This window comes from Myxocyprinus asiaticus, chromosome 17 (genome assembly GCF_019703515.2).
Source record: "Myxocyprinus asiaticus isolate MX2 ecotype Aquarium Trade chromosome 17, UBuf_Myxa_2, whole genome shotgun sequence".
Classification (NCBI taxonomy): Eukaryota; Metazoa; Chordata; class Actinopteri; order Cypriniformes; family Catostomidae; genus Myxocyprinus; species Myxocyprinus asiaticus.
The window spans coordinates 17094466-17121571 of NC_059360.1; the positions used below are offsets into that span (position 1 = coordinate 17094466).

General features: G+C 39.1%; 1 protein-coding gene across 1 annotated transcript in view; it reads right to left on the bottom strand.

The window, feature by feature from the left end:
- Positions 1-900: 900 nt before the first annotated feature.
- LOC127454795 (spectrin beta chain, erythrocytic-like) overlaps positions 901-27106 on the bottom strand; it is a 39037-nt gene continuing 12831 nt past the window's right edge. Inside the window, exons 3-37 of the mRNA XM_051722211.1 lie at positions 23006-23157; positions 22704-22877; positions 20315-20421; positions 20119-20199; positions 19582-19697; positions 19376-19488; positions 19102-19289; positions 18902-19019; positions 18084-18242; positions 17644-17946; positions 17395-17545; positions 16289-17159; positions 15963-16100; positions 15078-15837; positions 14636-14838; positions 13385-13475; positions 13133-13279; positions 12727-12996; positions 12342-12566; positions 12152-12241; positions 11694-11978; positions 10960-11090; positions 10111-10315; positions 9772-9995; positions 8565-8715; positions 8113-8357; positions 7868-8006; positions 7703-7787; positions 7394-7590; positions 6798-6871; positions 6652-6715; positions 6236-6492; positions 5555-5728; positions 3559-3601; positions 901-3445 (exon numbers count right to left, since the gene is read on the bottom strand). Coding sequence (XP_051578171.1) covers positions 3257-3445; positions 3559-3601; positions 5555-5728; positions 6236-6492; positions 6652-6715; positions 6798-6871; positions 7394-7590; positions 7703-7787; positions 7868-8006; positions 8113-8357; positions 8565-8715; positions 9772-9995; positions 10111-10315; positions 10960-11090; positions 11694-11978; positions 12152-12241; positions 12342-12566; positions 12727-12996; positions 13133-13279; positions 13385-13475; positions 14636-14838; positions 15078-15837; positions 15963-16100; positions 16289-17159; positions 17395-17545; positions 17644-17946; positions 18084-18242; positions 18902-19019; positions 19102-19289; positions 19376-19488; positions 19582-19697; positions 20119-20199; positions 20315-20421; positions 22704-22877; positions 23006-23157 — 6920 coding nt within the window. The 3' untranslated portion in view covers positions 901-3256. The remainder of the gene's footprint in view (positions 3446-3558; positions 3602-5554; positions 5729-6235; positions 6493-6651; positions 6716-6797; positions 6872-7393; positions 7591-7702; positions 7788-7867; positions 8007-8112; positions 8358-8564; positions 8716-9771; positions 9996-10110; positions 10316-10959; positions 11091-11693; positions 11979-12151; positions 12242-12341; positions 12567-12726; positions 12997-13132; positions 13280-13384; positions 13476-14635; positions 14839-15077; positions 15838-15962; positions 16101-16288; positions 17160-17394; positions 17546-17643; positions 17947-18083; positions 18243-18901; positions 19020-19101; positions 19290-19375; positions 19489-19581; positions 19698-20118; positions 20200-20314; positions 20422-22703; positions 22878-23005; positions 23158-27106) is intronic.

A 27106-nucleotide genomic window follows, 5' to 3' on the forward strand; every position in this document is an offset into this window, starting at 1 on the left:
TAAATAAACATTTGTCTTCATGTATTGGCACACCACTTTCTTACAAGAATTTCCAGCATCATAACCTTGGGCCTTTTGGTGAAGCTCCAATTTTGGGCTCAGTGGAACCCGTGGTGCAGCTCTGCCTCTGAGCTCAGTGGGCCCTGTGGTGCAGCTCTGCCTCTGAGCTCAGTAGGCCCTGTGGTGCAGCTGCACCTCCAGGCTCAGGGGGGTCCATTGTAGAGCTGCACATAATTAAATGATTCTTTAGAATGGTCTGTTATAATAGACGTGTCGGTTATACAGAAGAACACTTTATGTTATTCAAAAACTCACCTTTTAACATATTTGCTCAAAGTTGATCATTTCCAAAGAAGTGAAGTGTATCGTGTACCTTTTAAAATTACTTGTCCCAACATTTTCAGCACTAAGAGACAAAATTATAATGGTTGGTTTTGGGTGTAGTGTGTTATGACTGCCCCAAAGTCCATGCAAGAATGCTTTATAGTATATTATAAAAATAAATATATATATATATATATATATATATATATATATATATAAAATAACATTTTTAAATTGTAGTAGCAAATAGTTTTAACATATTTAGTCCATGAATTCAGATACACTTATGTACTTTCTACATTTTCACACTTAGTCAACAGTGCCTTTTTTAGCGTAAGTGCTTTTTTTTTTTTTTAATGAGTTGAAAACTTGTCACAAATAATTTGTCTTCACCCGATCATATCATTGCTGTTTTTGTACTCACTTTTAGTACATGAGCCAGTTTTAGGTTTACACACAAATTAGTAAAACAAAATCACTCTTCTTAATCGGTTTTTAATGTTAAGCAGTGTCAGTCATCCATGCACATGTCAGTAAAGATGCAATCCTTAAAAAGACAAGGGGCAAAAGTTACTGCAAACAGAGAGTTTATTTTCAAAGTGTCAAAATGATTCAGACATTGCCTTCAAACTATTATATGTGATTTTGCATTGAAAATACAGATATAAAAGGAGAAAAGAAATGGATAATGTGGAAATATAAGTTAAAAAGTAGTTCTAGACTGCAGTGTGTTTAAAGTGACAGAACTGGGATTCGCAGGACCAGGTTATATGCGTAGTGGACAACAAAAACCCCCATGACCTTAAAAGAATAGTTCACACAAAAATGAAAATTCTCTCATCATTTACTCACTCTCTTGACATCCCAGATGTGTATGACTTTCTTTCTTGTGCAGAACACAAACAAAGATTTTTAGGACAATATCACAGCTCTGTCGGTCAATGCTAGTGGATGGTGACCAAAACTTTGAAGCTTTCCAAAAAGCACATAAACACAGCATAACAGTAATCCATGAGACTCCAGTGGCTTAATCCATGTCTTCTGAAGAGATTCAATCGATTGTAGGCAGACCAAAATGTAACTCCTTTTTCACTATAAATCTTAACATCTGCAGTCTCATTGGCGATCATGATTTCAAGCTCAGTTACACCTCCTAGCACTATGTAGTGCTGTGTGTATGCGTCAAGCTCTAGGAAGTGTAATCGAGCTTGAAATCATGATCATGCCTAAAGATTGCAATGGCAAATGTACAGTAAAAAATAAGTTGCTTTTTAACTGTTCTCACCCAAAACTGATTAGAAATGAAGAAGAAAGGGATTTAACCACTGGAGTCTTATGGATTACTTTTATCTCATTTTTGGGGCTTTAAAGTTTTGGTCACCATTCACTTGTATTGTATGGACCAGCAGAGCTGAGAAATTCTTCTAAAAATCTTTGTTTGTGTTCAGTAGAAGAATGAAAGTCATACACATCTGGGATGGCATGAGGGTGAGTAAATGATGAGAGAATTAGGTGAATTAGACCTTTAATAAAGCACCACATTGACTCATAACTGACTCCGTAAACTTATTCTTTGTCGTAGCCATTAAAAAATCCAACAGTGAGATGAAATTAAGTAAATGTTTGGCTAATTGTTTAAAATATGTTGAAATATATTATTATATATATATTTTAGCTTTCAGTGCTCAACAGCAACAGTATGGATTTATATTTCAACATGAATATGTAATACTGAGGGGAAACTAAGAAAACGAATTTCTATTTATAAATAACATATTCGGAATTATGAGTGATTACTTATTGTAATGTGTGGATTTGTCTGGTCAGTGTGTAAATGTATGCAGGGAGTTTTTTAGTACAATGTAAAATTCCTTAAACTTCCTTACCCCCTTCCATTTCCATGTGCTCAAACATTCAGCAGTTATGCTGGCCACCAGAGTTTGCTTTGGACGGCACTGACCAGGCTGTATCTTTTGCAGTAAGGATTTTATTTTTATCCTTCTAAAGGGTTTCCTGTCGTAGTATAAGGGTATTCATGATCTGATTTAGGCCTGAAACAGCCATACTGGAAAACCTGAGTTATGAGAGGATACAACTCTGTAATTTAATCATATAGCACCATATTTACTGCTCTAATTTTTTTGTCTTTCCTTTACTTCATAATAGTAGTATTAATATATTAGCATTAATATTTTCACATATTAATATAATATCACTATACTATTAGTATTAATATTTCAGTTGGCTTAATGGAAATAGGTTTTAAAACACTTAGTTAGGACAGTCTAAAACCACACTGAACACTGTGCGTATTGCATATAGTGCATGTTAACGCCATAGTGTACAATGCCAAACACCTTTATTGCAATACCTCCTTATGACTAAACACCTTTAAAAAAAGAAACGCCTCCCCATTGTCTAACTCTATGGAAATTAAGTAAGTTCCAATGCAAAGGGCACAGTATTACATTTGCAACCATTTTAAAGGAATAAGGCAGATTAACAAAACTATGCATATTTTATAGCCAAACTACCAAAGCAGGTCTAGATGAAGCTCATCACATTAAAAACTTTTCAAAAATTAACTACTTTTTGGTTAAATTTAAACAGATTCATGTGCTTTTATTTGTATGTAGAGTGAATTTGGTTTGTAAGTCCAGTATAGGAAAAAGTACAACAAAAAATAAATAGCAATACATGTGGACTTCAGCAACACTTCTTTAGCTTAGATACAGGCAGCAGTGTAATCTACATTTTATATAGCTAAATCCTTACAAATTTATATAATGTGTAAAAAAAAAAAAAAAAAAAAAAAAAAAAAAAAAATTATGGTGTTATAAATCTGTTCCTTTTGTGATTGTTTCACCTGCTTCACATTCTGTCCAGGGTTTCTTCACCCTGTTTTGGTTTCCTGGATTGTTTTGGGCTCTTTTTATTTCTTCTTAGTGAACAAACTAAACCTTTTCTCCTTGTCCTTCTTGGTAGAGGGGACCTCTAGAGTAGTGGAAGTAGAAGGTGGGGGTAGGCTTTGTGCCTTCACTCCTGATGGCCCTGCAACTGGTTCCTCTGTCACTGTTTGTGCTGCCTGCTCTATAGCCTGAGTCCAGTTCTGAAGCTCCTCCTTTGGAGAAAGAGGGAAAACAACATATACAATCATTAAAGGGTGTCATCACCATTTTGAAAATCTCCATTTACTAATTGGGAATAGGTTAAAAGAAGCATTCAACAACTCACCTCATCTTTACAGTGGAACAGATACTCACTTCCATCTCCAAGTCTGAGAGTAAAAATGAAAACCGAAAAAGAATGAGCATGAGCAGAAGGTAACACATTTTTAAATGAATTTAAAGCAGATACTATTTACACAAGTGCAAATAGCAGCAAATATTATTTGCACCCCAACTCTGGTACAAATAATGATAGATGCTATTAGCACCCCTATTTAAATATTTACATACAGTATAGGCATCACTGCAGTGTGCTTATTGTGTTTATTTAGAGTCCCAAACAGGGTCATTTCAGACCATTCTTGGCGGCCTCCTCTTTGGCAACCGCCTAGTTCGCCTAAGCCTAGAAACAGCCCTGGTCCCACTGACAACTACACCTACCCATAAACCTAACCTTCCTTTAGAAAAATTAACCATGATTTTACTACAGTAACCATAGTATTTTGTAGTAAAATCATAGCAACCACAAAATTAAACATATTTACTGTATTAACAACACCATAGAACTAGGGATGCACCGATACCACTTTTTCTCTTCCGATATCGGAAATCTTAATATCGGCCGATACCAGTGTTTTTTTGCATAATCAGTTTAGAATATCTTTACATTATTGTGTGGAACTAATTGGGTGTACTCTTTAATAAGTAAAGAAACGCAAACCTCTAACTACACATTATTTAAATATAAATGTATAGCTTATTAAGAAAAACTTTATTGTTAACTAGTATACTGGATAATGTAGCAGCAAAATTAACAGTAATTCCAGTATAAGTCATCAGTAGAAAAGAAGCCCTCAGACCTTTCTACTAATGTCAAACATACCTGTGGCTTCATTATTGCCTGCAAGTATCATAAGACTGTTGTGAGTTATCTTTTCATCGTGTCTATACCCTCTCTGGATATTACAATGCTGTTTGCCACTCTGCTCAACTGGATTTACTCCCAATGTTTACATCACTGTTTCAATCATCTGTTCAATAAACCCTGCTACAGAGTTCATATCTCTGCCTCCGTGAGTCTCTCCGTGACACCTTTAACTTTTAAACCCTCACGCTTTTATTTTGACATTCTGAACTCTCCAGGAAGTCGTGTCTGTTTGTCGGCAAGTTCACAGTAGTTTAATTTGCTGCTTATTCAAATTCTGGTTAAAAAAACAAAAAAACAACAACACCTCCAGTGCCATTCTATGCATATAAGTGAACTGAACTATTGAGCATCTACATCTGAGATGCTCTTCTTGAGTAGAGCTCAAATGTTGTGCACAGCGTGAAGGCTAAAAATAGCCACGAGTGTGTGTAAACGGGGCAGCGCCATTCAATAATGCGCTGGAGCTGCTAGTGCATTTTATATTTACTTTTTAAACAGCCTTTTGTGATTCACAGAGCTATTGTACGTCTTCAAGTGGCTTTGAATAAAATGCATGAGTCATATGAACTTTGTGTTTTAATGGTTCTTTTATGCAATTTTTTTTTTTTTAGCTTGACAGTAATGAACATGACTAACACACAGTCGGATTTGGATTGGGCTCGTCGGACCGATACCCGATCCGTTTAAAAAAGTCATTATCGGAGCCGATACCGATCCAGGTATTGGATCGGTGCATCCCTACATTGAACTGTAATAACACTATGATATAAACTATGATTCTTGCCAAAAAACATGGTTACAACAATATTACTACAGTAAAACTACCTTTTTAATAATAAATGAATATAAAGTAGTATTAAAGTATAAAGAGTGGAAAAAGTAAACAGAATTGGAAAAAGAGTGGGGGGGAAAAGTGAAATCAAACCTGGGTTACCTGTACAGAAAGCACAAAAGCAACCAGCTTTATGAAACACGCAACTACAGCAATGTTTACAATGCAGTTTGTCGTAAATTTCTCTGTTTCCACTAGACTATTGAGGTGCAAATAGCCGCACTGTGTGGCAGAGGCTATTTACACCTGGATGCAAATAGTCACTTCATTAATTTAATTGAAATTAAAGACCAAGATCCTTACCTTAGCTTGAACACCTGCTTCTTTTTCTTGTAATTGGTCAACACCTCGCATGTAGCATCGGTGAGGGTCAAGGGTTCCTCACCATGGTAAGTGACACTATGACTAAAGCTCTTGGCATCCTTGTAGGCAGAGAGCTGTCCTGGTTTGAGCACACAGTAAAGGTTGTTCCAGGACCTGGGACAAGACATGAGAGGATGAACATTTTTAAGTTCAATAAAAGTGTTACTTTTTTGTGATTTGAAAATGTAGCTTTAAGTAATATACCCAGTCAACAAAAAAGAGTGATACATATTTAATTTTTTTTAAAGGTGAAGTTTGTCATTTCTGTGCCAAATGGAATAATAAAAAAAAATGTTTACACAAATTGTACTTTCCCGAACACTCCCCCCATATTCTATTAGTCAAAAAAAAAAAAAAGAGAGTCCTGCCCCCAACTCGCGCCATTGGTTGAGTCAGGGTTGCTATGTTGGGATGGCTGGGATGCTCAAACAAAGAGCAGAGTTAACACTTTTCTGGGGAATCAACCTATGAATGGATTACTTAAATTGTCTCTGCATATTAAGCTGGAAAGGAGAAAGAATTTTAATACTGAAAAAAATTACACTTCATTTTTAAGTTTAATTAGATTCAAAAGAAAGTCTAACATTTTTATAAATTTCCTGGAGAGCAAAAACTGCTTACCTATTGGATGCCTTCTTATTAGGTCCCTCCAGCTCATGTTTACGGGCTAGAGTTCCCTCCAGCAGGAGTGGTTGAGCTTGTGAAGATTCAGTGGGAAGAGTGGCAGCCTTTTCTGTCTCTCTGGTAACTTGAATGGATGTGGAGGGGTCCAGCTCTAGTGAGCCACTTTCCTGCATTTCTGAGACCAGTGGAACAGTGGAGTCCCCTGCTGTACCATCACCTCTGCCAGAACTAGGCTCTATTACTTCCATACCAGACTGAAAACCACACAAGAACAAAATTCAAGGACAAATCCAGACAAATCTTTACATTTAAATAACAAACATGTATTATGTGCTGTATTTGCATTCACAGAGGAAATAGAATAATGAAAAGAAAGGTGGAGAGATGCTCATAAAAAGTTGCACTAAACTGACCAGAGACTGCTCTTCTATGGTGTAGAGTTGTGAGGAATCCTCTACAAAGCCTGTGTCTTCTCTCCTGGCAGACAGAGTTCAAAGGTTAAACCTGTTTTTAAAATAATGGAGTATGAAGTGTGTAGTTCCACAGTTTGTAGATTTACCTGCTTTCTTTCTCCCCCTCTTGTCTGTACTGTTGCATGTCCTGTTGTTGCTTTCGAATTTCCAACAGCTCAAACTAAAACATTATAAATGATAGTAAGTAACTAGATTTTAAATGGTCCTTGTCCATGCAAAACTCACTGCTGTTATGTTAGGATGGTTGTCAAGGCATTGCTTTGTGGTTGCTTGGGTTTTCTGGGTGGTTGCTAGGGTATTGCTAGGTGGTTGCTTGGGTATTCTGGTAGCTGCTAGGTGGTTGCTTACTGACCCAAGTCAAAAGAGCACACCCCTAAGTCTCTATGATATTTTGGTCCCTATACAACTTTGATCCCTCCTTCAGTTTAGTCTAAGTTTTTTTTTTTTTTTTCCCACTTGTTTTATCATCCACCAAGTGAAAGTTATATGTCAAAGCACTTAGAAAAGTTATAGCAATGGTGCGGGACAAGGTACACGCCAAACTTTAATACTTAGGGTTAAAGGGTTTGTTCAAATCCTAAAGTATGAGCAGTAATGTGATGTTTGTCATAGCAAGCACCAATAACTACACACATCATGCCCAGCTTTACAACAAAAACAAACACACAAACATGACACATACTGTTGTGAGACGTTCCAGTGCTGAGAAACGCTCCTCCCATGTAGCAGTGGATTTCTCAAAGGCCTCATGCCTCTTGAGAAGTTTTTCGACCTCGTCCACTGTCTCTCCCAGATCCCTGCTGGCCACGTATGGCTCCTGGGCTATCAGCCAGGCCTCTGCCACAGATGCATCCCGAGCAAACTGACATACCTCTAGCACTAAAGGGAGATATAGTCATGAGCATCTGTAGTGTACACTAGCACTAGTTTATATTGTTAAGTATTTAATAATTGTGTTAGTATGTGTGTTTGTTCATGCCTGTGAACTTACAAAGTCTTAGCCATTCCCATCTTTCATCCCACTTGAGCATCATCTCTTTCCTTTTCTCTATCAGTTGCATCCACTTTTCCTTGATCTGTGGGGAACAGGGTATATATTATACCTACACACACCGAATGGACACCAGTTATCTTCACCAAACTAACACCTGGTTACCTCTGCAGAGTCCTTGTGTTTGCGTTCCAGGAGGGCACATCCCAGCTCCACACACTGATTAAACATTGGCCCACGGGTCTCAATCTCAGCTCGAATTCCTTGGTGATATTTCATCAGGAGCTCCACTGAGGACACGTCTCTTTAGAGAAAAACAAAAGAAAACCTTTACAAAGAGTTCAGAACATCGACAAAGCCCTCAACAATTGACCTCTACTTTGATGACCGCAAGGATAACTTTTTGTTACCTTGGCTTTTGCTGGGTCTCTATCTGCTGAATGATGCTCTCCATCCAGGCCATCAGGTCTCTCACCATGGTGAAGAAGCGGAATTTGTCAGCTGTATCCTCCAGCCGCTTCCTTCTGCCCTCACAAGCATCCAACAGACCCTTCCAAGCCTCCACCACCTCTTTTTCAATTTCCTTAATGGCAGTGGCCTGATCTCCTGCATATTGGGCATGCAGTCGAGTTGCAGTCTCCTGGAACTGTTTCACCTGCAAGAAGAGAGATATAGGACCTGTTTAAAACATCCTTCACTTTTCAAGATGCAACAATGACTTTTTCTTTATATATAGTATGCTAGCCAGTGGCTAATAAATATTCACAAAACACATGGATTTCTACAGACAGCCACAAAAAAACAAAAACATATAAAATTATAATGAGGACCACTTGTCTGTGTAATGTATTGTTTGCCATACCTGTTTGCCCAGGGAGCTGATGTCCCTCTCAAATGCAGCATGCATGCGGTGGAATGACTCTGCTTTGCTGAAGTCCTCTCCCAGATCATCAGGAAGTTCATTCTTCTTTTCATGGATATGCGCGACCAGCTCCTTCCCATCATAAAAATACCTAAGAAAGTTCACAGAACATTGGTTGGTGTTTAGTACTACATAACACTTGCCAATGTGCCATACCGTACAACACGTCACACTCAGTTGAAGATGTTGTAAAACAATGATCATTATCTTGTTTCTTTGGCTTGTTTTTGTGCCAGATACAGTAAATTAGTAGGCCTAATATGATCTGAAATAAGCACTTCACTCTCTAAGCTGGTGTCACACTAGCCAGCTCCAAACAACTCAATATTGGCCAAGGGTGTCACACAGACTTTTTTGCGAAGATCTCGCACTTTTCAGTCAGAGGCATGACACATTTGCCGATTCAGAATGGTGGAGGTTTGACAGACATACCGACTCCCCATGACTCTCTCTCTCTCTGAATCCCTGTCATGTGGAGCTTGCCGAAATAACAACAGGACTACCGTGAGAACACAAACAAATGTAACAGCATGATTTAGGATGCAATTCATGGAGTACCTTTACCTTCTGAATGTGTGTGATTGTGTATTTCTCCCCTCAAGGCTTGCCATAGAACGTGTATGTCCATATGCAGCTTTCAGTGTGTAAAGGATTTATGTTAAAAAAAAAAAACAGACAGTTCTGTCTTCGCTTTCTGATTTTATTAGTCATTTTAGTGTAGGAGAACCCCAGTAAAAACACTTTGTGACAGAATCACTATGGATAACAATTGGCGTTTGTGATAATGTGCTATGAGTGTGATCGCTGCTGATAATGTTCAGATCAGCATGACGTCTTGTCAGTTCCTCAGTTAAAGAAACTCATCGGTCACTTCACGAGACCGCAAGAGCCTGGCCCAGCAACAGAATGATTTTTTTTTCTAACAAGGTTGATCTACTTTTCAAGTTGTCAGAGCCTTTATCTCAGCAGGGAGTCCTGTTGGTCAAGGGATTAATGATCTCCTGCTGGCAGATGCTAATCTGAGCTCCGTCTTCCAATGTATGGCCGTTAATTCTGTAAATGAAGCTTGCGCTTGAAAATCGCTGTAAATATCGGCTAGTGTGAAGCCGGCTTTAGTGAAACATCCATCTTGTTCCTCTATACTCACTTCAGAAGGTCATAGGAAGCTGTGAGAAGCTGAGCCCGGGTGTCGATGAGCTCTAGTAAATCTGCCCAGCTCTCATTGACTCCGTCCTTCCACTCCGCCATGGTCGCCGCCTCACTGTGGCCTGCTTCGATCAGCTCATCTATGATCCGATTCACAGCATCTACACATTCCTGACCCACTGTCCCTGTTTCCCGTGCAAACTCCCGTAACTTATCTCGCAGAATCTAAAATATTCATAAATGTGACTGTAACGACAAAGTCTAGCATTATGCATTACAAGACATACTTTGTGTGAGAGGTAGTGAATATGCTTATGTGAATGGGTGTGTTAGTCTTTACCATCACATGGTCAAGGTCTTGGCCCATTTCTTGTGAAGAGGCCACCACGTCACGCTTTGCAATCCAATGCTCAAGCTCTTCCACTTCACGGCTCAGCAGGAAATGATGGTATGTGTGGTCCAGCTTCTTTTTGCGGTCCTCTGCCAGCTCCTTCAGCCCAGCATACTGCTTATCAACTTGCCCTTGCCTTCGGATGATGACTTCACTTCACAGACCAGAGATAACTCTTTGTTATAGTTTTTTGTAACATGCAAGGGTGTGAGGTTTTCTCTAGTTTTGTACTATGCTGGTTTACACTAAAATTCAATTGCCTCCTTTAAGGCATGGTCACATTTACCTTTGAATGGCGAAATTCCGCGGGCAAAATACAGTCATCTCATTGGGAATCTGTGCAATCATGAATTTCATGCGATGGATAGGCGAATTTGCCATGTTGACCAATAGGAAGTTGCTTGGTTTGTCAGTGACCTTTGTATGGGCAGTGCTTTGTACACAGCTACACTGAATATTCACAGTGGATGAGGATATAATTTGTGGCAAGTTTCTTTTTAACTTCACTCTGCCAGAGTTTAAAGTGCAGCATTAAAAAGAGGCTGCTTGTCAATTAGTTTTTTGCTGGTTTCAAACACGCTCAATATCCACCCACACCACCTTCACTCGCGGAATTTCGCCATGCAAAGTTTAATGTGACCGCGCCTTTTTGATAAATTGCTTGTGTTTTTCCTAATTTGTTACTCTGCTGAATGAAAAAAGTAGATACAAAGCCACTGAGGTGCTTTAGAACACTGTGTGTAAAGTGTTATCTATAGTGTTATCTATCTGTAAAAACATGTAGTCAGTCCAACATACCCTTCTGGGTGATCTTCAGCCAGCATTGTCTGAGCGCGGTCTGACAGCTGCTGGATGGACTGTGCATAGTCATCCACAACCTGCTTCAGGAGCAGGTGGCGCTTCAGCATGATCATAGCACTCTGCTCATCCTACAAGCCAGAGAGAGATATATAGAGATAATATTCCAGAGACAATAAAGTGACAATAAAAAAAATCTGTGTACTTACTTAAAGGGATAGTTCAACCAAAAATAAAAATCTGTTATTATTTACTCAACCTCAGAATGTTAGGCAGTGAGTAAATGATGACAGAATTTTAATTTCTGGGTAAACTATGCTTTTAAACCAAGTGCTTACCTAATCCTGTTTCTTCTAAACTTAGGGCATCTTGACACCACAAAAGTTGCACAAAATTGGCAACATATATCTCGAAAATGTGTTTACAAAGAGATTATAATGAGGTACATAAATATACTTACACAGGAATCACAGTCGTTGGAAACAGTGTATAACATGCTCCAACACTGATTTTTGTGAACAGCAGCTCTGTTGCAGCAATTTTAATTTTTACAAAGACATACCAGAGCCAGAATTTAAAGCCGGCATAGAGCTGCCTTAACATGGCAGCATAAAGACGTCTTAAGACAGTGTATAACTATCCCATGATGCTTGCAGAATTAAAGATACTGCATATATTTATTAAACCAGTCATACTGTTGTTCTTTAGGCTCTTGCATTCTGTTGCAGTCTCACCTTGGCTTTCTCATCAGCAATCATGTAGAGTTCTTGTTCCCCAATCCAGGCTTCAGCCTCATCTGCATCATTGTAATACTGCTGGGCCTCATTGGAGCCATACAGCCGTGCTCTCCTTTTGTCCATCTCATCCTGCAGTTTTGCCCATACCTTCTGGAGCTTCCTCATCTCCTCTGACATGCTCTCTGCCTCTGGACTGCCTTCCGCTGCCACTACCATTCGCTGGCCACGCTCTAACACTTCATCAATGCGTGGCTGGTGACCGTCAATCTCCTTTTGTAGTGACTATGCAGAATATGAATGTTTAACATCAGAGAGGTACGAGGGAGCATGGTAACATAATTCATTTGATAAAAATGATTTCCAGTAAAGTTGAGCTCTACTGCATTGGATGATTGGGACTGATCACATGATTAGGACTGTTCTGTAGAAGTGAGGGAAGAAAATGGAACACTCACCTGGTTCTTCTTAAGTAGAAGCTGAACACTCTGAAGATTGTTGCCATGATCCTCTGATATTGCCATTGGTAACCTCTCGTTAACCCATAGCTGAGGTGAACAAAGAAAATCTCTTCAAGATTGCTCAATGAAAAGAATTCATGCCATTCAGAAAAGCTGCAGTTTATGTGTGCTGTATTCATGTACATACTATCTCATCTGCAAGGTCTCTAAAGAACTGGTGCACTGCCTTAGCAGCCTCCAATTTTCCCCTGCGTTGGGCAAGAGGTGTGAGGAGCTTCTGGAATTCCCTCTGAAGAGTTTGCTGCTCTGCCTCAAGCTCAGGTTGGTCCTCTCTAAGAGAGACCTGCTGCTGTACAGCTTCCTGAAGCTCCTCAAGCTCACGTGCACGATCCCGAACTTGATTTTCTGTCATCTAGGGCAGTTTAGAACAGATTTGAACAATATTCAGTAAGTTACCAACAGAGATAGGATGAGGAGGCACAAATCTTGGTTAGCTTCAATCCAAGTAATCAAAAATTTCCTGACAAATTAACAGTGGTGTCACAACAGTGACAAATCAACAAATGTTATACCTGATGTTTCTTCAGCAGGATGTTGGCACTGGTAAGATCCTTCACTTCTTCATCCACATCACCATGGAGGTGCTGCTGCAGTTCAGCCAACCATTTCTTCAGGTCAGTCAAGCTTTGGTCAAACAACTCTGAGCGGTTTGCGTCAAACAGCAGCCTAGCCTTCTCCTGTGTGGTGCTCTCCAGCTTATCCCACAGTTCATGAAGCTTAGCAAGATGGTCTGTTACAATAGGCTCAAACTCAGGCTTGGATTCCATCAGTTCTTGTCCCTCCTAAATATATGATCATGGATTAAAGTAAACATTCTGACTTTTCTGATCATTGTAACAGAGACTGCCATTACGGAATTGTAGGGATTCACAACTGATACATGTTATGCAGTACACATAAACCTGCTACAGTATATACCTGATCAATATTATGAAGCCAATCCTTGTTGGATGCAAGTTCTGCCATGAAGGCCTGGTGTTTTTGCCACTTGCTATGGAGGTTTCGAGCCTCATCATATGATGTATCCTGTGCAGTCAGCATCTTCTCATTTATCCACAGTGTAAGCTGTGAGAGAGAGAAGTAAATGATCAATGAATTAGAGAAAAGCTCACAAGGAACATTCAAAATATATTTGGAGCACAACTGAGAGTTAGGTAAAGCATTGCTCACATCTTGGGTGTTTTGAAGGAAGTGCTGAAGTTCCCTGTTGTCTTTGAGTTTCCCTGAGACTTCCTTGGCTTTGTCTCTATTCTTGTTGTACCTGAAGACATGTACAAACAAACACATGGGCAATTTACTGGTAAGTCTCCAGTGCAGAATGATGTGTATGGCAGAATCGTATATCGTGAATATGGGAAGACATGGCTTTTCTTCACTCCTCTATTCTTTCAATAGAGAATACACTTTAAAAGAGCAACATAAGCCAATGGATTAGGTTTTCTTTCACAAAGAGATCAATACCCATCAGGACAGGCACCCATCATTAGGAGCTACAGACAGCCTGGGCTAATAGGGGTAATGTAGGCATCCCCTCTACAACATAATGCTGCTTTCACTTACTGCTGATCCAGCATAAGTAAACAGAGGAACCATAAATGCATGGGTGCATTAACAGGAACTATCAAACAAACACCTTGTTCTTTGAATTACACTTTAAGGCTCACTGACATTGAATGACATGACTTTAAATATAGATTCTTATTGTGCCAATTTACATACTGATCCAAGGGATAAGATTAGTGATGAGCAAAATGATTATCTTTGACATCAGTGACCCTGTCCCAAGGTCCCATTAACTATTGCTATAATACTAAGGCAATTCTTTTGATGTCACAATTAAAAAAAAAAATCATTTGTAAATTGAAAATTCTCCATTAAAAGTCTTACAAAATTTCACTTTTACTTTAAAGGGATAGTTCACTCAAAAATGAAAATTCTGTCATTTACTGACCCTTGTGTTGTTTCAAACCCAGATACTTTTTTTTTTTTTTTATTGAACACAAAAGGAGGTGTAGGGAGAATGTTACCCTGTCACCATTCACTTCCATTTTATGGGGAAAAAAAGGTGCAATAAAAGTGAATGGTGACTGACGATAACATTCAGGCTAAAAACTCCTGTTGTCTTTCATGAAAAAAAGAAAGTCATACAGGTTTGAAACATCATTAAGGTGAGTTAATGATGACAGAATTTAAATTCTGTCATCATTAAACTAAACTTATACTGTAAAAATAATCCAAATCCCATAGTTAAAAGGATTTGGATTATTTTTACAGTATAAGTTTAGCAGCAGTGACAAGAAAATAACTTTTCATAATGACATTATTTGTATGCTGGGTCACAAAAGAATGCTTTTTGTAAACATTTTGTATGTCTGGCCTTGGATGTAGTATAGGAGATATGATAATAAAAAAAAATCAAACCTGTCTTTAATAGAGTCCATCTTGTCTTTCACCCTTCCTGAGTAAAGGTTACCACTGTCCACCAGCCTCTGACCAGTCTCTATAGTGCTCAGTATCTTCTCCTCATTAGCATCCATGGTGGTTACAAAGTCCTCATGCTTCTTCAGGGCCTTCTCTGCTCCGTCTAGGGTGTCATGCTTGTCTACATGGGCTAAAGTGTATTCCTTTTTTTTAGAAGTACAGGTACAAAGCACAGAAAGATGAAAAAGTGAGGAACAATGTTATGAAATGGCAAGAAGAGTTAACACTCGGTAGTAGTAAGCAAAAGACAAGAAGTTGTGTTTTCCCCAAAATGACTGTTCACAGGACATTCTTGAAGTAGATCAGATTTTAAATCTTTGGTGATATTATACATTTTGATTCATTAGATTAAAACTCGTTCATTCTGAAATTACATGTATACCTGGTTATTTAAGATGGTCTCAGCCTGCTTTGCATCTCTCATAAACTGCTGGAAGCCGAGACCCTGATATAGGAAGTTTTTGCGGCTGTCCCACATCTTGTGCAGCTCATCCCAGCCCTTATCAAGACCCTCCAGCCTTTGCTCCAGCTGCTGGTACTGAGGATCGTATTCTTGGTCCTGAATCACAGCTGCTCCCGTGTCCCTAACACGATGGTAGTCTTCCTCATGGCCATCCATATCATCCTTCACAGCATCATGAAGACTCAGGAACTGCTCAGCCTCTGGTAAACTATTTGGCATTTCCTCAGATGCAATAGCCTTCTGCGTCTTGAACAGCCAGGCCTGAAAATCATCCATGTCCTGTAGGAAGGTCTGCAGCTTGCTGACTTCCCCAAGAGAGTCCTCACGGTCTTTCAAGGTGCATTTCAGGGTGTCCCAGGCTGTGTCCAGATCTGCCTGTCTGGCAAGGATATCAGAAGCATTTTCTGGATGGTCCATCACAAGCTTCTCTGCCTCACCACGCAGGAAATCCAACTTGGCTTGAATGGCAGCAAGGTCTCTCTCCATGCCAAAGAGCTTCCTCTGGATGGTCATGACTGCAGCAAGGTCATTTCCAAGCTCTTGTGTAGACTCGATAACTTGTGTCTTGTCTTTTATCCACGACTCTGTCTCATCACAATCAAGATCATAATTGTGTAGGCTGAGGGCTGAATCCACTTTACACTTTTTACCCTCTACCATTGCTTTAAAAGCTTCCCACCTGTGAGGTGTAAAATCAAAAGACATTACAGATCACCCATGGAGTATTTTAATTGGAACTGAAAGCAAATTATAGAACAGGGCAAATGGTTGAATGGGATTCACAGGAACAGGTATGACTCTTACCTCTTATTGAGACAAGCTTGACAGTCTTTCACTTGTTTTGTTTGTGGATGTCTGCTGTCCTCAAGTTGCTTGGCTGCTTTATTGACATCATCAACCCGGGCCTGCATGTTAACCATCTCTTGAGCAAGAATGCTTAGCCTGCCAAACAGAACACAATGTTATGACAATGGAATAAACTGGAACAGTATGATATCCAGTAATGACTATCCATTACTTAGGATGGTGCATTGTACCTTGGTAAATGTCCCTAAACCCATTTGCCAGTTTAAGAAACACACTTATATGTTGCCTCTGGGTTTAGCTCTTTAACAAAAAAAGAGCCATACCTGTTCTGTACAACTTCCAGATCTTCCAACTTCTCTGGTGTCTCCAGCCCAACCAGCCATGTCTCCTTCTGGCCCATCCAGATCTCACAAGCGTCCGTCTCACTGAAGATAGTGTAAAGTGCCATGGTGTCATCCAGATTTTTCTGCCTCATGTCTGAGAGGGTCAGAAGCTCAATATACATGTCCCGGATATCCTTCAGACGTCTCTGGATGTCTGGTGTGTTTCTAAGTTCTTCAGGAAGTGCATTGGCCTGTTTAGACAAAGCATCAATGGTGGCTCCATTTTTAGCAGCCTCATCTCTTAGGTCACGATGTCTCTTGAGCAGTCGCTGTGTAGTGTACTCATCATGCCCAACATCATCACTGCTCATCTGCCGCATAGCATCAACCAACCAGGCCTTAAGGTCATCAGCATCACCCTGAAATTGGAAGAAGTGCTGGGTGTCTTGCAGATTCTGTTTTCGGAAAGCAGCCATCTCCTCCAGCTGCTGCCACTGTCTTCGTACATCATCCATGCGCTGTTGCACTTGGGGAGAACCCAAGTGCTTGGCCTGGATCATGCTCTCTCCATCGTCCATCACCTGTTTCAGATTATCACGTCTGGCAGTAAACTCGTCCTCAAAGACGCTGTGCTTGCTCTGCAGTACCAGCACACTGGTCAGGTCCTTACCATAGTCAAGAGAAGAGAAGATGTGCTCCTTTTCCCGAATCCAGCTCTCCAACTCTGCAATTTCCCAGAAAAAGTTCCAGAGACATCGTGACTGCTCAAGACAAGCTTTCCTCTGGGCTGCCAGAGCACACAACTCTTGATAACACAGGTCCAAATGCTGTACCCGATCACGGATGATCTGTGGGTCACATGGTTTATAACCTAGACAGTAAAGAAAAGAATAATAATGAGAAAACATGGGAATATCAAAGACTCTTAATATCAGTGCACAAATACAGTATATGTTCCAGCAATTAATATTGTGTGCTTTAAATCAGGGACTTCTTCACAGTCTTGGAAAAACATTAAAAAGATTTCTGCCTTTACACTCCATTCCACCCAACAACAAAGTAATTCAACAACAAATGGCAGAATTTAAATTGTCAGGTGTACTCACTGTCACCATTGGCAAATTTAAGAGCTGCAGCATTGGCTGATTGTACTCTTTCTGCCTGTACTGCAATATCTGCCTCTACCAATGAATGTTTCTGCAATAAGTCCTCAACTTCCAATAAATGCTTTCCATAGTCTGGGGACAAGAGCCGGTCCTGGAGAGCATGTTTCAGATTAGAACCTTAATGCAACCATAATATTCAAAACAAGCAAAACATATACATCAAACACACCATTTAAATTTCCTTCATACCTTCATCTCATCCATCCAGCTGATAATGTGGAGCATCTCTTGGAAGATTCTTTGGAGGGTGAGGTTCTTTTCCAGACGGCCTCTGCGAGCTTTCAGGAGTTCCTGCAGGTAGTCCCATAGCCTTAGGATGTTGTCTTTTCTCACATCAATGCGCTTTGCATCATGGTATCGCTCTGCCTCCAGTTCTTTAGACAGGGCCACCAGGGCTTGGACACGTTCTTCATAGGCGGCAATATCTGTCTCTATGGCATCATGTTTCTTCTTAGCTGCCTCAACTGCTGGCAAGTCATAGCCAAAGTTGTCCTTTATAGTAGACAGTAAAATAAAGGTTATTAATTTAGATCTTCAGGGTTTGGCAAGTAAGAAATGAAGGTTATCAAACTGGCTTCTTTCTGTGCTTTTTTTATACACTTAGAGACTTTGCATTATGAGTTGCGTACCTGTGAAACCAGTCTTTGATTTTCTAGAAGCCAGGTCTCTCTCATGGCAGCCTTCCTGTCAAAGCGACGAGCCATCTGCTCCAGCTTCTCCTGCCTGATGAGTTCATCCCTCAGGACCCGTTCACGGTCGTGCTCTGCCTTTTCCAACCGCTCCCATGCCTGACAGAAAAAGTACACACTCGTTTAAACATCACAAAGCTTCTCCGACCACTGGACTAACTGACCCGCACATTCTCTCTTTCTGTCACTGTTGGGTCAGATACAGGAAACTTTAAGGCAGTTTAGTAATGAGATTATTTTTTTTATAGTAATAAATTAATAGTGGGGCTACTCTTTGTTTTACAGTATATTTACTATTATAGTTACTGTTCTTACAAAAATTTTATTTTTATACATTTAATATGCAATACTGTTTTGATAAATGATTCTGCTTCATTTCATTTGGCTGATACGCATGCAAATACGCATTATGGCAACAGTGACTAATTTAATTGCTTTCTTACTGTCAGGAGAGGCAATAATATTTTACTGCAATATTTTAATCTGTAAGTTTGGACCTGGCAAAAAAAAAAAAAAAAAACACCTGATAATAATTAATGTGATAACTGTTCAGACAGAGTGAATAGAAAAGTAATCCCATTATGATTTAGTGACCATAATTTGTAAAATATTTTTTTCATCCCCAACACTGTTTACTGTGATTTCATACAAAAAAACTTGACAGAAGTAAAAGAGACTAATAGGTATCATTTTGATTCATTTAAATGTTTTTGTCAAGGCAGCGATGTCATTGCTGGAGCTTAATCCTAGTGTCTCACCCTGTTGATATCTGCCACCAGTGCACCCTCTTTTGGTGTGTAGACCTTTTGATTGTTGGCCCTCATCCTGCTCTGGATGGTAAACAACAGTACTTCTAAGTTTCCCTTTTCCTGGAACCTGAATAGTAGGAGACCCATCAAAAAATAATTAAAGATGGAAAAATAGAAAGAGCTATTTGTTTGTGAATAGCCTTAATTACTTTGGTGGTTTCTCCACAGTGCGGTATGAGTTGAAAGCCTGCAGTTGCTGTTGGACGCCTGTAAGAGAGTTAGCAAGCTTGCGGTTGTTCAGCACAATGATGGTCTGCTCAATCCATGTTAACAGATCTGATGACAATGTCTCATACTTTTCAGTCATCTTCTCTGTTTCAATGGCCTGGTCCAGTACCTGGAGAATAAGAATACTCATTAATGTGAATCATTTCGTTGGGGACTTAGGGAGGACAGACTTCTGTACACTCTCAAAATTTATACCTTCCCAACACGTTTGCCTTCAACTGCCAGAGCTTTCATTTTGGAGAAATAGTGGTAAAATGCAACAACGTATGTGATTATGGACTTCTCATCTGGGTTCTCAGTGAACACATCTGCAAATAACACAATATAAAGATTTTATCTCCATAATGAAATTATGGTTGTTACGAGATTTGGCTTAATAGTCAATGAATGCTGCCACTTACCCTCTGGGTCCAGGAGCTTGGTGACTCCTAGCTTATGTTCAGCTATGTTAAAGGCCTGCTGAAGGTTGTGGGTGGGGTTGGACCTCTTTAAATTGCCATAATCCACCAGATCTGGCCTGATGGAGGGAAATGAGAATTTTTTTTTAACCTTTTTACCACCGTAATTGATAGGATAGTAAAGAGAGCACATGAGAATAGGGGGTAACATTTATTGCTCAGAAGTTGCTCTTTTTTATCTTAATTTTCACTTAGTCTTAGATGTTTCTCCTAAAATTCCTTAGGGTACATAAATATAGACACATGAGGCAATTGCTGACTTTCAGAAAGATTATTGAGCTATAAAATTTATTTGCATAGCATAGTGCAGATATTATGGTCTTGCAAGAATTTGTTCTTATTGACATCTCTGACTTTTGATTGCAGAATTTTATATTTGACAAATCTAAGCAAACTGTGACATTGAGATCTCTTCTGAAACTCTAGAGGAGAGTTGTGAGATTATTAGAGTCTTTTTCTTAACAGACATTTTTTATTTACCTGTGTTTGTGTATGAGAGCATTGAAAGCCATGCCATCCTTCCAGCTTGTGGTAAAGTTGGTGATGTTTACATTGGGGTACCTGTAGATATGAAACAACATCAGACAAATCCAATTGTACCTGCAATAATTCCATAAAAAATTTAGGATTTGCTATATGATTTATTGCTACTAGAGTACGACAACTGTTGTCCTACCCTGCAGTCTTCATCTGACACCACAGGAGAAGTGCATCTTTGGCAGAGCGAGTCTCCTGCCTGCCTGTTTGGTCAGCTTGTCCTGTCTCTACTATAATGTCTTGAATCTGTGTACAAAATCAGAAAAAAAGAGTGTTGCATCCTGTATGTGTTTTTGTGGTATTTGTGCCATCATGTGTTCTGCCTGTGCCGTTTCTCTCTATTGCTCACTCCCTGTGCAGGTGTGCACGGGATTGGCGGTTCAATCGGTGCATGCTTTTAAAAAGGCTGCGACACTAGTAGATGGTGAGCTCGCTCCAGATTTGGCCCACTTGTCTGAGAATTCACAGACATTCTCAGAGTGTTCTCTTCAACTGCTATTACAACTCCATTAGAGAAGAGCATAGGTGTGGCCTGACTGAATTTGGTTTTTTATTTGCATTTGCTTTAGGTTATTTATAGTCTGAGGTTTTTTATTTTTGTTTAGTACCCTGAAGCCATTGCACAAATTTTTATTCTTTAAATAAATTCACAACTTCTCCATTACCCTGTGTTATCTCTCTTTGGTCTGACGGCTGGGGCGGGAATCCACCAAAAATGTATTATTGCACCCTTACCCCCTAGACTGGGAGTAAAAAGAGTTTAGCATTTAAACATTTAAAAGCTGAAATAATCAAATCCCACTAGTCCATTTTAACTAAACCCATATCTCTAGAGTATTATTTCCTGTCAACTAGACATTCACTCTGCTTTGAAGCATTTTAACAGCAATAAAAGCAAAACAAAAACAATAGACTTTCAGTACAGTTGACATTTCATGTACTGTAAATCTCACATTAATTTGAAGGGCTAATTCACCCTTGGGCATGGATATGTAGAGGCATTGTTACTTTATTTAGATCCTGAGGTTTTTCATCTGTTCATCACTGTGGGAGTCAGGCAGAATAAAGAGCAGCCATTCCCATCCTTTTCCTTTTATTTTTGAGTGTCTGAATTGTTTGGAATTGGGTAAAAATACCCTGCTATTTAATCTATAAGTTAAAAATAAATATAAGCTTTTCAGATCAGCCTAAGACACAAGACAAGACCTCGGTTGTAGGTCTACAGTAATATAAGATGGGAATGTTTGGATCATGAAAAAACTACATGTTCTCCAAGTAGCCCATGAGGAGTTTTATGTTAGTTTCTATATCAAAAACAAAACTTCCCTTACTCCTTAGATTTCTATATTAAATCATATTTAATTGTGGGGGTTTTATTTATTTATAAATGATCGTTTCTTTGTTCATGCTGCAGTGTTAGTCTTGTAATGTGCAAATATTTAGTTGTCTTTGCTTACAACAAAGTAATAAATGTGTTGCCTGTTGATGCTGTTTTGGAATAAACATGTTTAATACTGTTTCATAACCAAAAATCATGCAATATAGCAACACGCATTAAACGGTATTGCAATCAGTAGATGCTAGCCATGACAAGCAATGGAAACAAAGCCATTTTGCTGATTGCTTTGTTTTCATTTCTTTGTTGTGCTGTAGCCCTGCCCATTTTGAAATCTTACTGGTCCAAAATCCTGCTACTCCTGAATGCCCTTACAAAAATCAAGAGTTCATGGCAAATTTGCCACAAATTCGCCACTGATTATTTTAACATGCAAATGAGCTTTGCGGCAAATTGTCCATTGTTGCCAAAGGTTGCTGCAGGTTCACCACTACTGGTGAAGATCTGCAAACTTCTGGCAAACATATGCAGCGAATCACAAGTTCATTTGCATGTAAAAATAATGAGTGGCAAATTTGTGGCAAGTTTGCGGCTAGTTTGCTAGAACTCCAGATTTTTTTGTAAGGGCGTGCAAAACTCGCTGCCACATTGCTAAGGTGTTAGGTTTTAGTGTGTTGCTATGCTATTCGGTTCCTAGGGTTTACTGAGGGGTTGTTAGGACATTGCAAGGCAGTTGCAAATGTGTTCTTTGAATTTTCTATCTGATTGCTTACTGGCCAAGATTTTTATATTTTCTGAAGAAAATGTAAGTGGGGCTTGCCTGTGCAAATCTAGCTGCCATGATGCCGGGGTGTTGTGGGTGTTTACTATGCGGTTGCTAAGGTGACTGAGTGGTTTTATCACATGCTATTTGATTGCTAGGGTTTTCTGAGGGGTTACAAGCTCATTTGCATGTGAAAATAATGAATGGCAAATTTGTTGAAAGTTTGCGGCTAGTTTGCCAGAACTCTAGATTTTTTGAAAGGGTGTACATTAAACATCAAATTTTTGATTGGCTGTGATTGCGCCATGTTGTGTTTCACGTTCATTGTGCATAGACAAATTGCTTGTCTTTGGAATCTTATTGGTTAAGACAAGGTGTAAGTACTGTGTATAGTAATGGACTATGGAATGTGTGGACAGATGAACTGACCTGGAAGCGAAGGATGATTGTCCAGATGAGGCCCAGGATAAGTCGGTGGTTCCCATCTACAATATCATGTGATCCCATGTTCTCCAAGTGCACTCTTTGTTCCTTTAGGAACTGCAGGGCTTTGTCCACATTCTCCAGACAGTGGATCCGCATTCGGCCTTTGGTCGGCTTGGGCTGAGAGTTGGAAAGAGAGTGTCAAAGATATTACTGGAATGACTTGATTAATGTTCATGAAGAGTTCCTGTTGTTCCGTGGTGTTGTCCAGGCAAGGTTTGGTGGTATTACTGTATATGCACACTCACCAGTCTCTCCCCTGACAGAACCTCCAGTAGTTTGATGAGCATTCTCCCATCCCGCAGGTCCAGATAGAGATCTGTGATTCGGCAGCTGACTCTGGCTAATATAGAATTCACCCATTTTGTGAAGGTCTTCTTCTGAACAGCCTCTCGCTCATCTGGGTTTGACAGTAAGGGAAAAAATATTCAGCTACTCTAATGTGGCTTAATACTTTCTGTGTGTTTTATTCTCCTATTTGGACAAGTATATGCTCGCGTGACAACGCGGACACGTGTGTGGATGTTGTATTTTGGCTTCCCTATGCACAGCACATTTTAGAAGACTGGGCTGTCAGTAAAGAGTTAAACTTTCAATGTATGGTGTCATGTGACAAAACAACATGCCGCCAAACACAGCAAAGTTTGTCTTTGAAAGAAACGCCAACAAAGCTACATCTGGTAAGATACATAATTATGTTTCTACATTGAAACTTGTTTGAGTCAAAAGATTAGAGTCTCTAGTTTCAAATGCACACTGCTAAACACAATGTACACTAATATGTACTTTGGTGCTATTTTTCTTAGAAATCCTATATTTACTGTACTAGTGTACTATATTATCACATTGAGAATCAATGGGTTCATCCAAAAGCTGAAAAATGTTGCTTTCAGAGGCTTTATATGGAGTTAGGATAAAAATAAGGTGCATTTCAAACTCAGAAGACCAGTGCAGACTGACAGCACACTGGAGGTTAAGTCATTCACTAAATAGGTAGCAAGGGAGCATCCTATTGCTTTCCTATGCAGCTAAGACCCTTCACTCCTAAAATCTGACCAAAAGTTCAGTTTCAGGCTGTAAATGATGTTTGGACCACTCAACATGTTTGGCAGACATGGGACAATGATAATCACTACATAGATTCAGAATTTATAATTATACATTTATGTTAACATGGTTGGCAGTAATTGGATGCTGCTGGTCATTCCTTTGAATCAGAATTAATTATGCAAATTTCTGATGTAATGTCTGTAACATCTCAAAATCATGAATAAACAACACTTAAACACTTTTACAATTTTACAACTTAGTCCCGCTGTCCACTTATATTATCATAGATATTTAGGAAATCTATTTGCTCTAGAAATATATATATATATATATATATATATATATATATATATATATATATATATATATATATATATATATATACACATACACATACATACATACATACATACATACAGTTGTGCTCAAAAGTTTGCATACCCTGTTAGAAATTGTGACATTTTGGCATTGATTTTGAAAATATGACTGATCATGCAAAAAAAACAAAAAAACCTGTCTTTTATTTAAGGTTAGTGATCATATGAAGCCATTTATCATCACATAGTTGTTTGGCTCCTTTTTAAATCATTATGATAATAGAAATCACCCAAATGGCCCTGATCAAAAGTTTACATACCCTTGAATGTTTGGCCTTGTTACAGACACACAAGGTGACACACACAGGTTTAAATGGCAATTAAAGTTTAATTTCCCACACCTGTAGCTTTTTATATTGCAATTAGTGTCTGTGAATAAATAGTCAATGAGTTTGTTAGCTCTCACATGGATGCACTGAGCAGGCCAGATACTGAGCCATGGGGAGCAGAAAAGAACTGTCAAAAGACCTGCGTAACAAGGTAATGGAACTTTATAAAGATGGAAAAGGATATAAAAAGATATCCAAAGCCTTGAAAATGCTGTTCAATCACTTATTAAGAAGTGGAAAATTCGGGGATCTCTTGATACCAAGCCAAGTTCAGGTAGACCAAGAAAGATTTCAGCCACAACTGCCAGAAGAATTGTTCGGGATACAAAGAAAAACCCACAGGTAACCTCAGGAGAAATACAGGCTGTTCTGGAAAAAGACGGTGTGGTTGTTTCAAGGAGCACAATACGATGATACTTGAACAAAAATGAGCTGTATGGTCGAGTTGCCAGAAAGAAGCCTTTACTGCGCCAATGCCACAAAAAAGCCCAGTTACAATATGCCCGACAACACCTTAACATGCCTCACAGCTTCTGGCACACTGTAATTTGGTGTGACGAGACCAAAATAGAGCTTTATGGTCACAACCATCAGCGCTATGTTTGGAGAGGGGTCAGCAAGGCCTATAGTGAAAAGAATACCATCCCCACTCTGAAGCATGGTGGTGGCTCACTGATGTTTTGGGGGTCTGTGAGCTCTAAAGGCATGGGGAATCTTGTGAAAATTGATGGCAAGATGAATGCAGCATGTTATCAGAAAATACTGGCAGACAATTTGCATTCTTCTGCACGAAAGCTGCGCATGGGACGCTCTTGGACTTTCCAGCACGACTATGACCCTAAGCACAAGGCCAAGTTGACCCTCCAGTGGTTACAGCAGAAAAAGGTGAAGGTTCTAGAGTGGCCATCACAGTCTCCTGACCTTAATATCATCGAGCCACTCTGGGGAGATCTCAAACGTGCCATTCATGCAAGACGACCAAAGACTTTGCATGACCTGGAGGCATTTTGTGAAGACGAATGGGCAGCTATACCACCTGCAAGATTTTGGGGCCTCATAGAGAACTATTACAAAAGACTGCCCGCTGTCATTGATGCTAAAGGGGGCAATACACAGTATTAAGAACTAAGGGTATGCAGACTATTGAACAGGGTTCATTTTATTTTTTCCTTTGTTGCCATGTTTTGTTTTATGATTGTGCCATTCTGTTATAACCTACAGATGAATATGAATCCCATAAGAAATAAAAGAAATGTGTTTTGCCTGCTCACTCATGTTTTCTTTAAAAATGGTACATATATTACCAATTCTCCAAGGGTATGCAAGATTTTGAGCACAACTGTATATATATTACTTTCACAAAGTTTAGATTTTTCACCCAGAATCAAAAGACAAAAATAATAAATTATATTTTGCATAAAGAAACATATGTTGAGGGCAATTTAGATTTTTCTCCATTGTGACATTATTATTTACTGTAATGCAGAAAACAAATCGTAATATAATTATCCTCTGGACACAGTGATTACTGTTACTGTCTTGACAGTGATGCAGAATTTTTAAATTAAATATTTCTTTATTAAATTAAAATTAGCATTAATTACATTCAGTACAATAAATACTACCATGATTTACACTGGCAGCCAAAAGCTTGGAATAATGTACAGATTTAGCTGTTTCAGAAGGAAACTGGTACTTTAATTCACCAAAGAGGCATTCAACTGATCACAAAGTATAGTCAGGACATTACTGATGTAAAAAAACAGCACCATCACTATTTGAAAAAAGTCATTTTTGATCAAATCTAGACAGGCCCCATTTCCAGCAGCCATCACTCCAACACTTTATCCTTGAGTAATCATGCTAAATTGCTAATTTGGTACTAGAAAATCACTTGCCATTATATCAAACACAGCTGAAAGCTATTTGGTTCATTAAATGAAGCTTAACATTGTCTTTGTGTTTGTTTTTGAGTTGCCACAGGATGCAATAGACTGGCATGTCTTAAGGTCAATATTAGGTCCAAAATGGCAAAAAAGAAACAGCTTTTTCTAGAAACTCGTCAGTCAATCATTGTTTTGAGGAATGAAGGCTATACAATGCTTGAAATTGCCAAAAAACTGAAGATTTCATACAAAGGTGTACACTAGTCTTCAAAGACAAAGGACAACTGGCTCTAACAAGGACAAAAAGAGATGTGGAGGGCCAGATGTACAACTAAACATGAGGATAAGTACATCAGAGTCTCTAGTTTGAGAAATAGACGCCTCACATGTCCTCAGCTGACAGCTTCATTGAATTCTACCTGCTCAACACCAGTTTCATGTACAACAGTAAAGAGAAGACTCAGGGGTGCAGGCCTTATGGGAAGAATTGCAAAGAAAAAGCCACTTTTGAAACAGAAAAACAAAAAGAAAAGGTTAGAGTGGGCAAAGAAACAGATATTTGACAACAGATAATTGGAAAAGAGTGTTATGAATCTTTAACCCCATTGAGCTTTTGTGGGATCAGCTAGACTGTAAGGTGCGTGAGAAGTGCCCGACAAGACAGCCACATCTTTAGCAAGTGCTACAGGAAGTGTGGGGTGAAATGT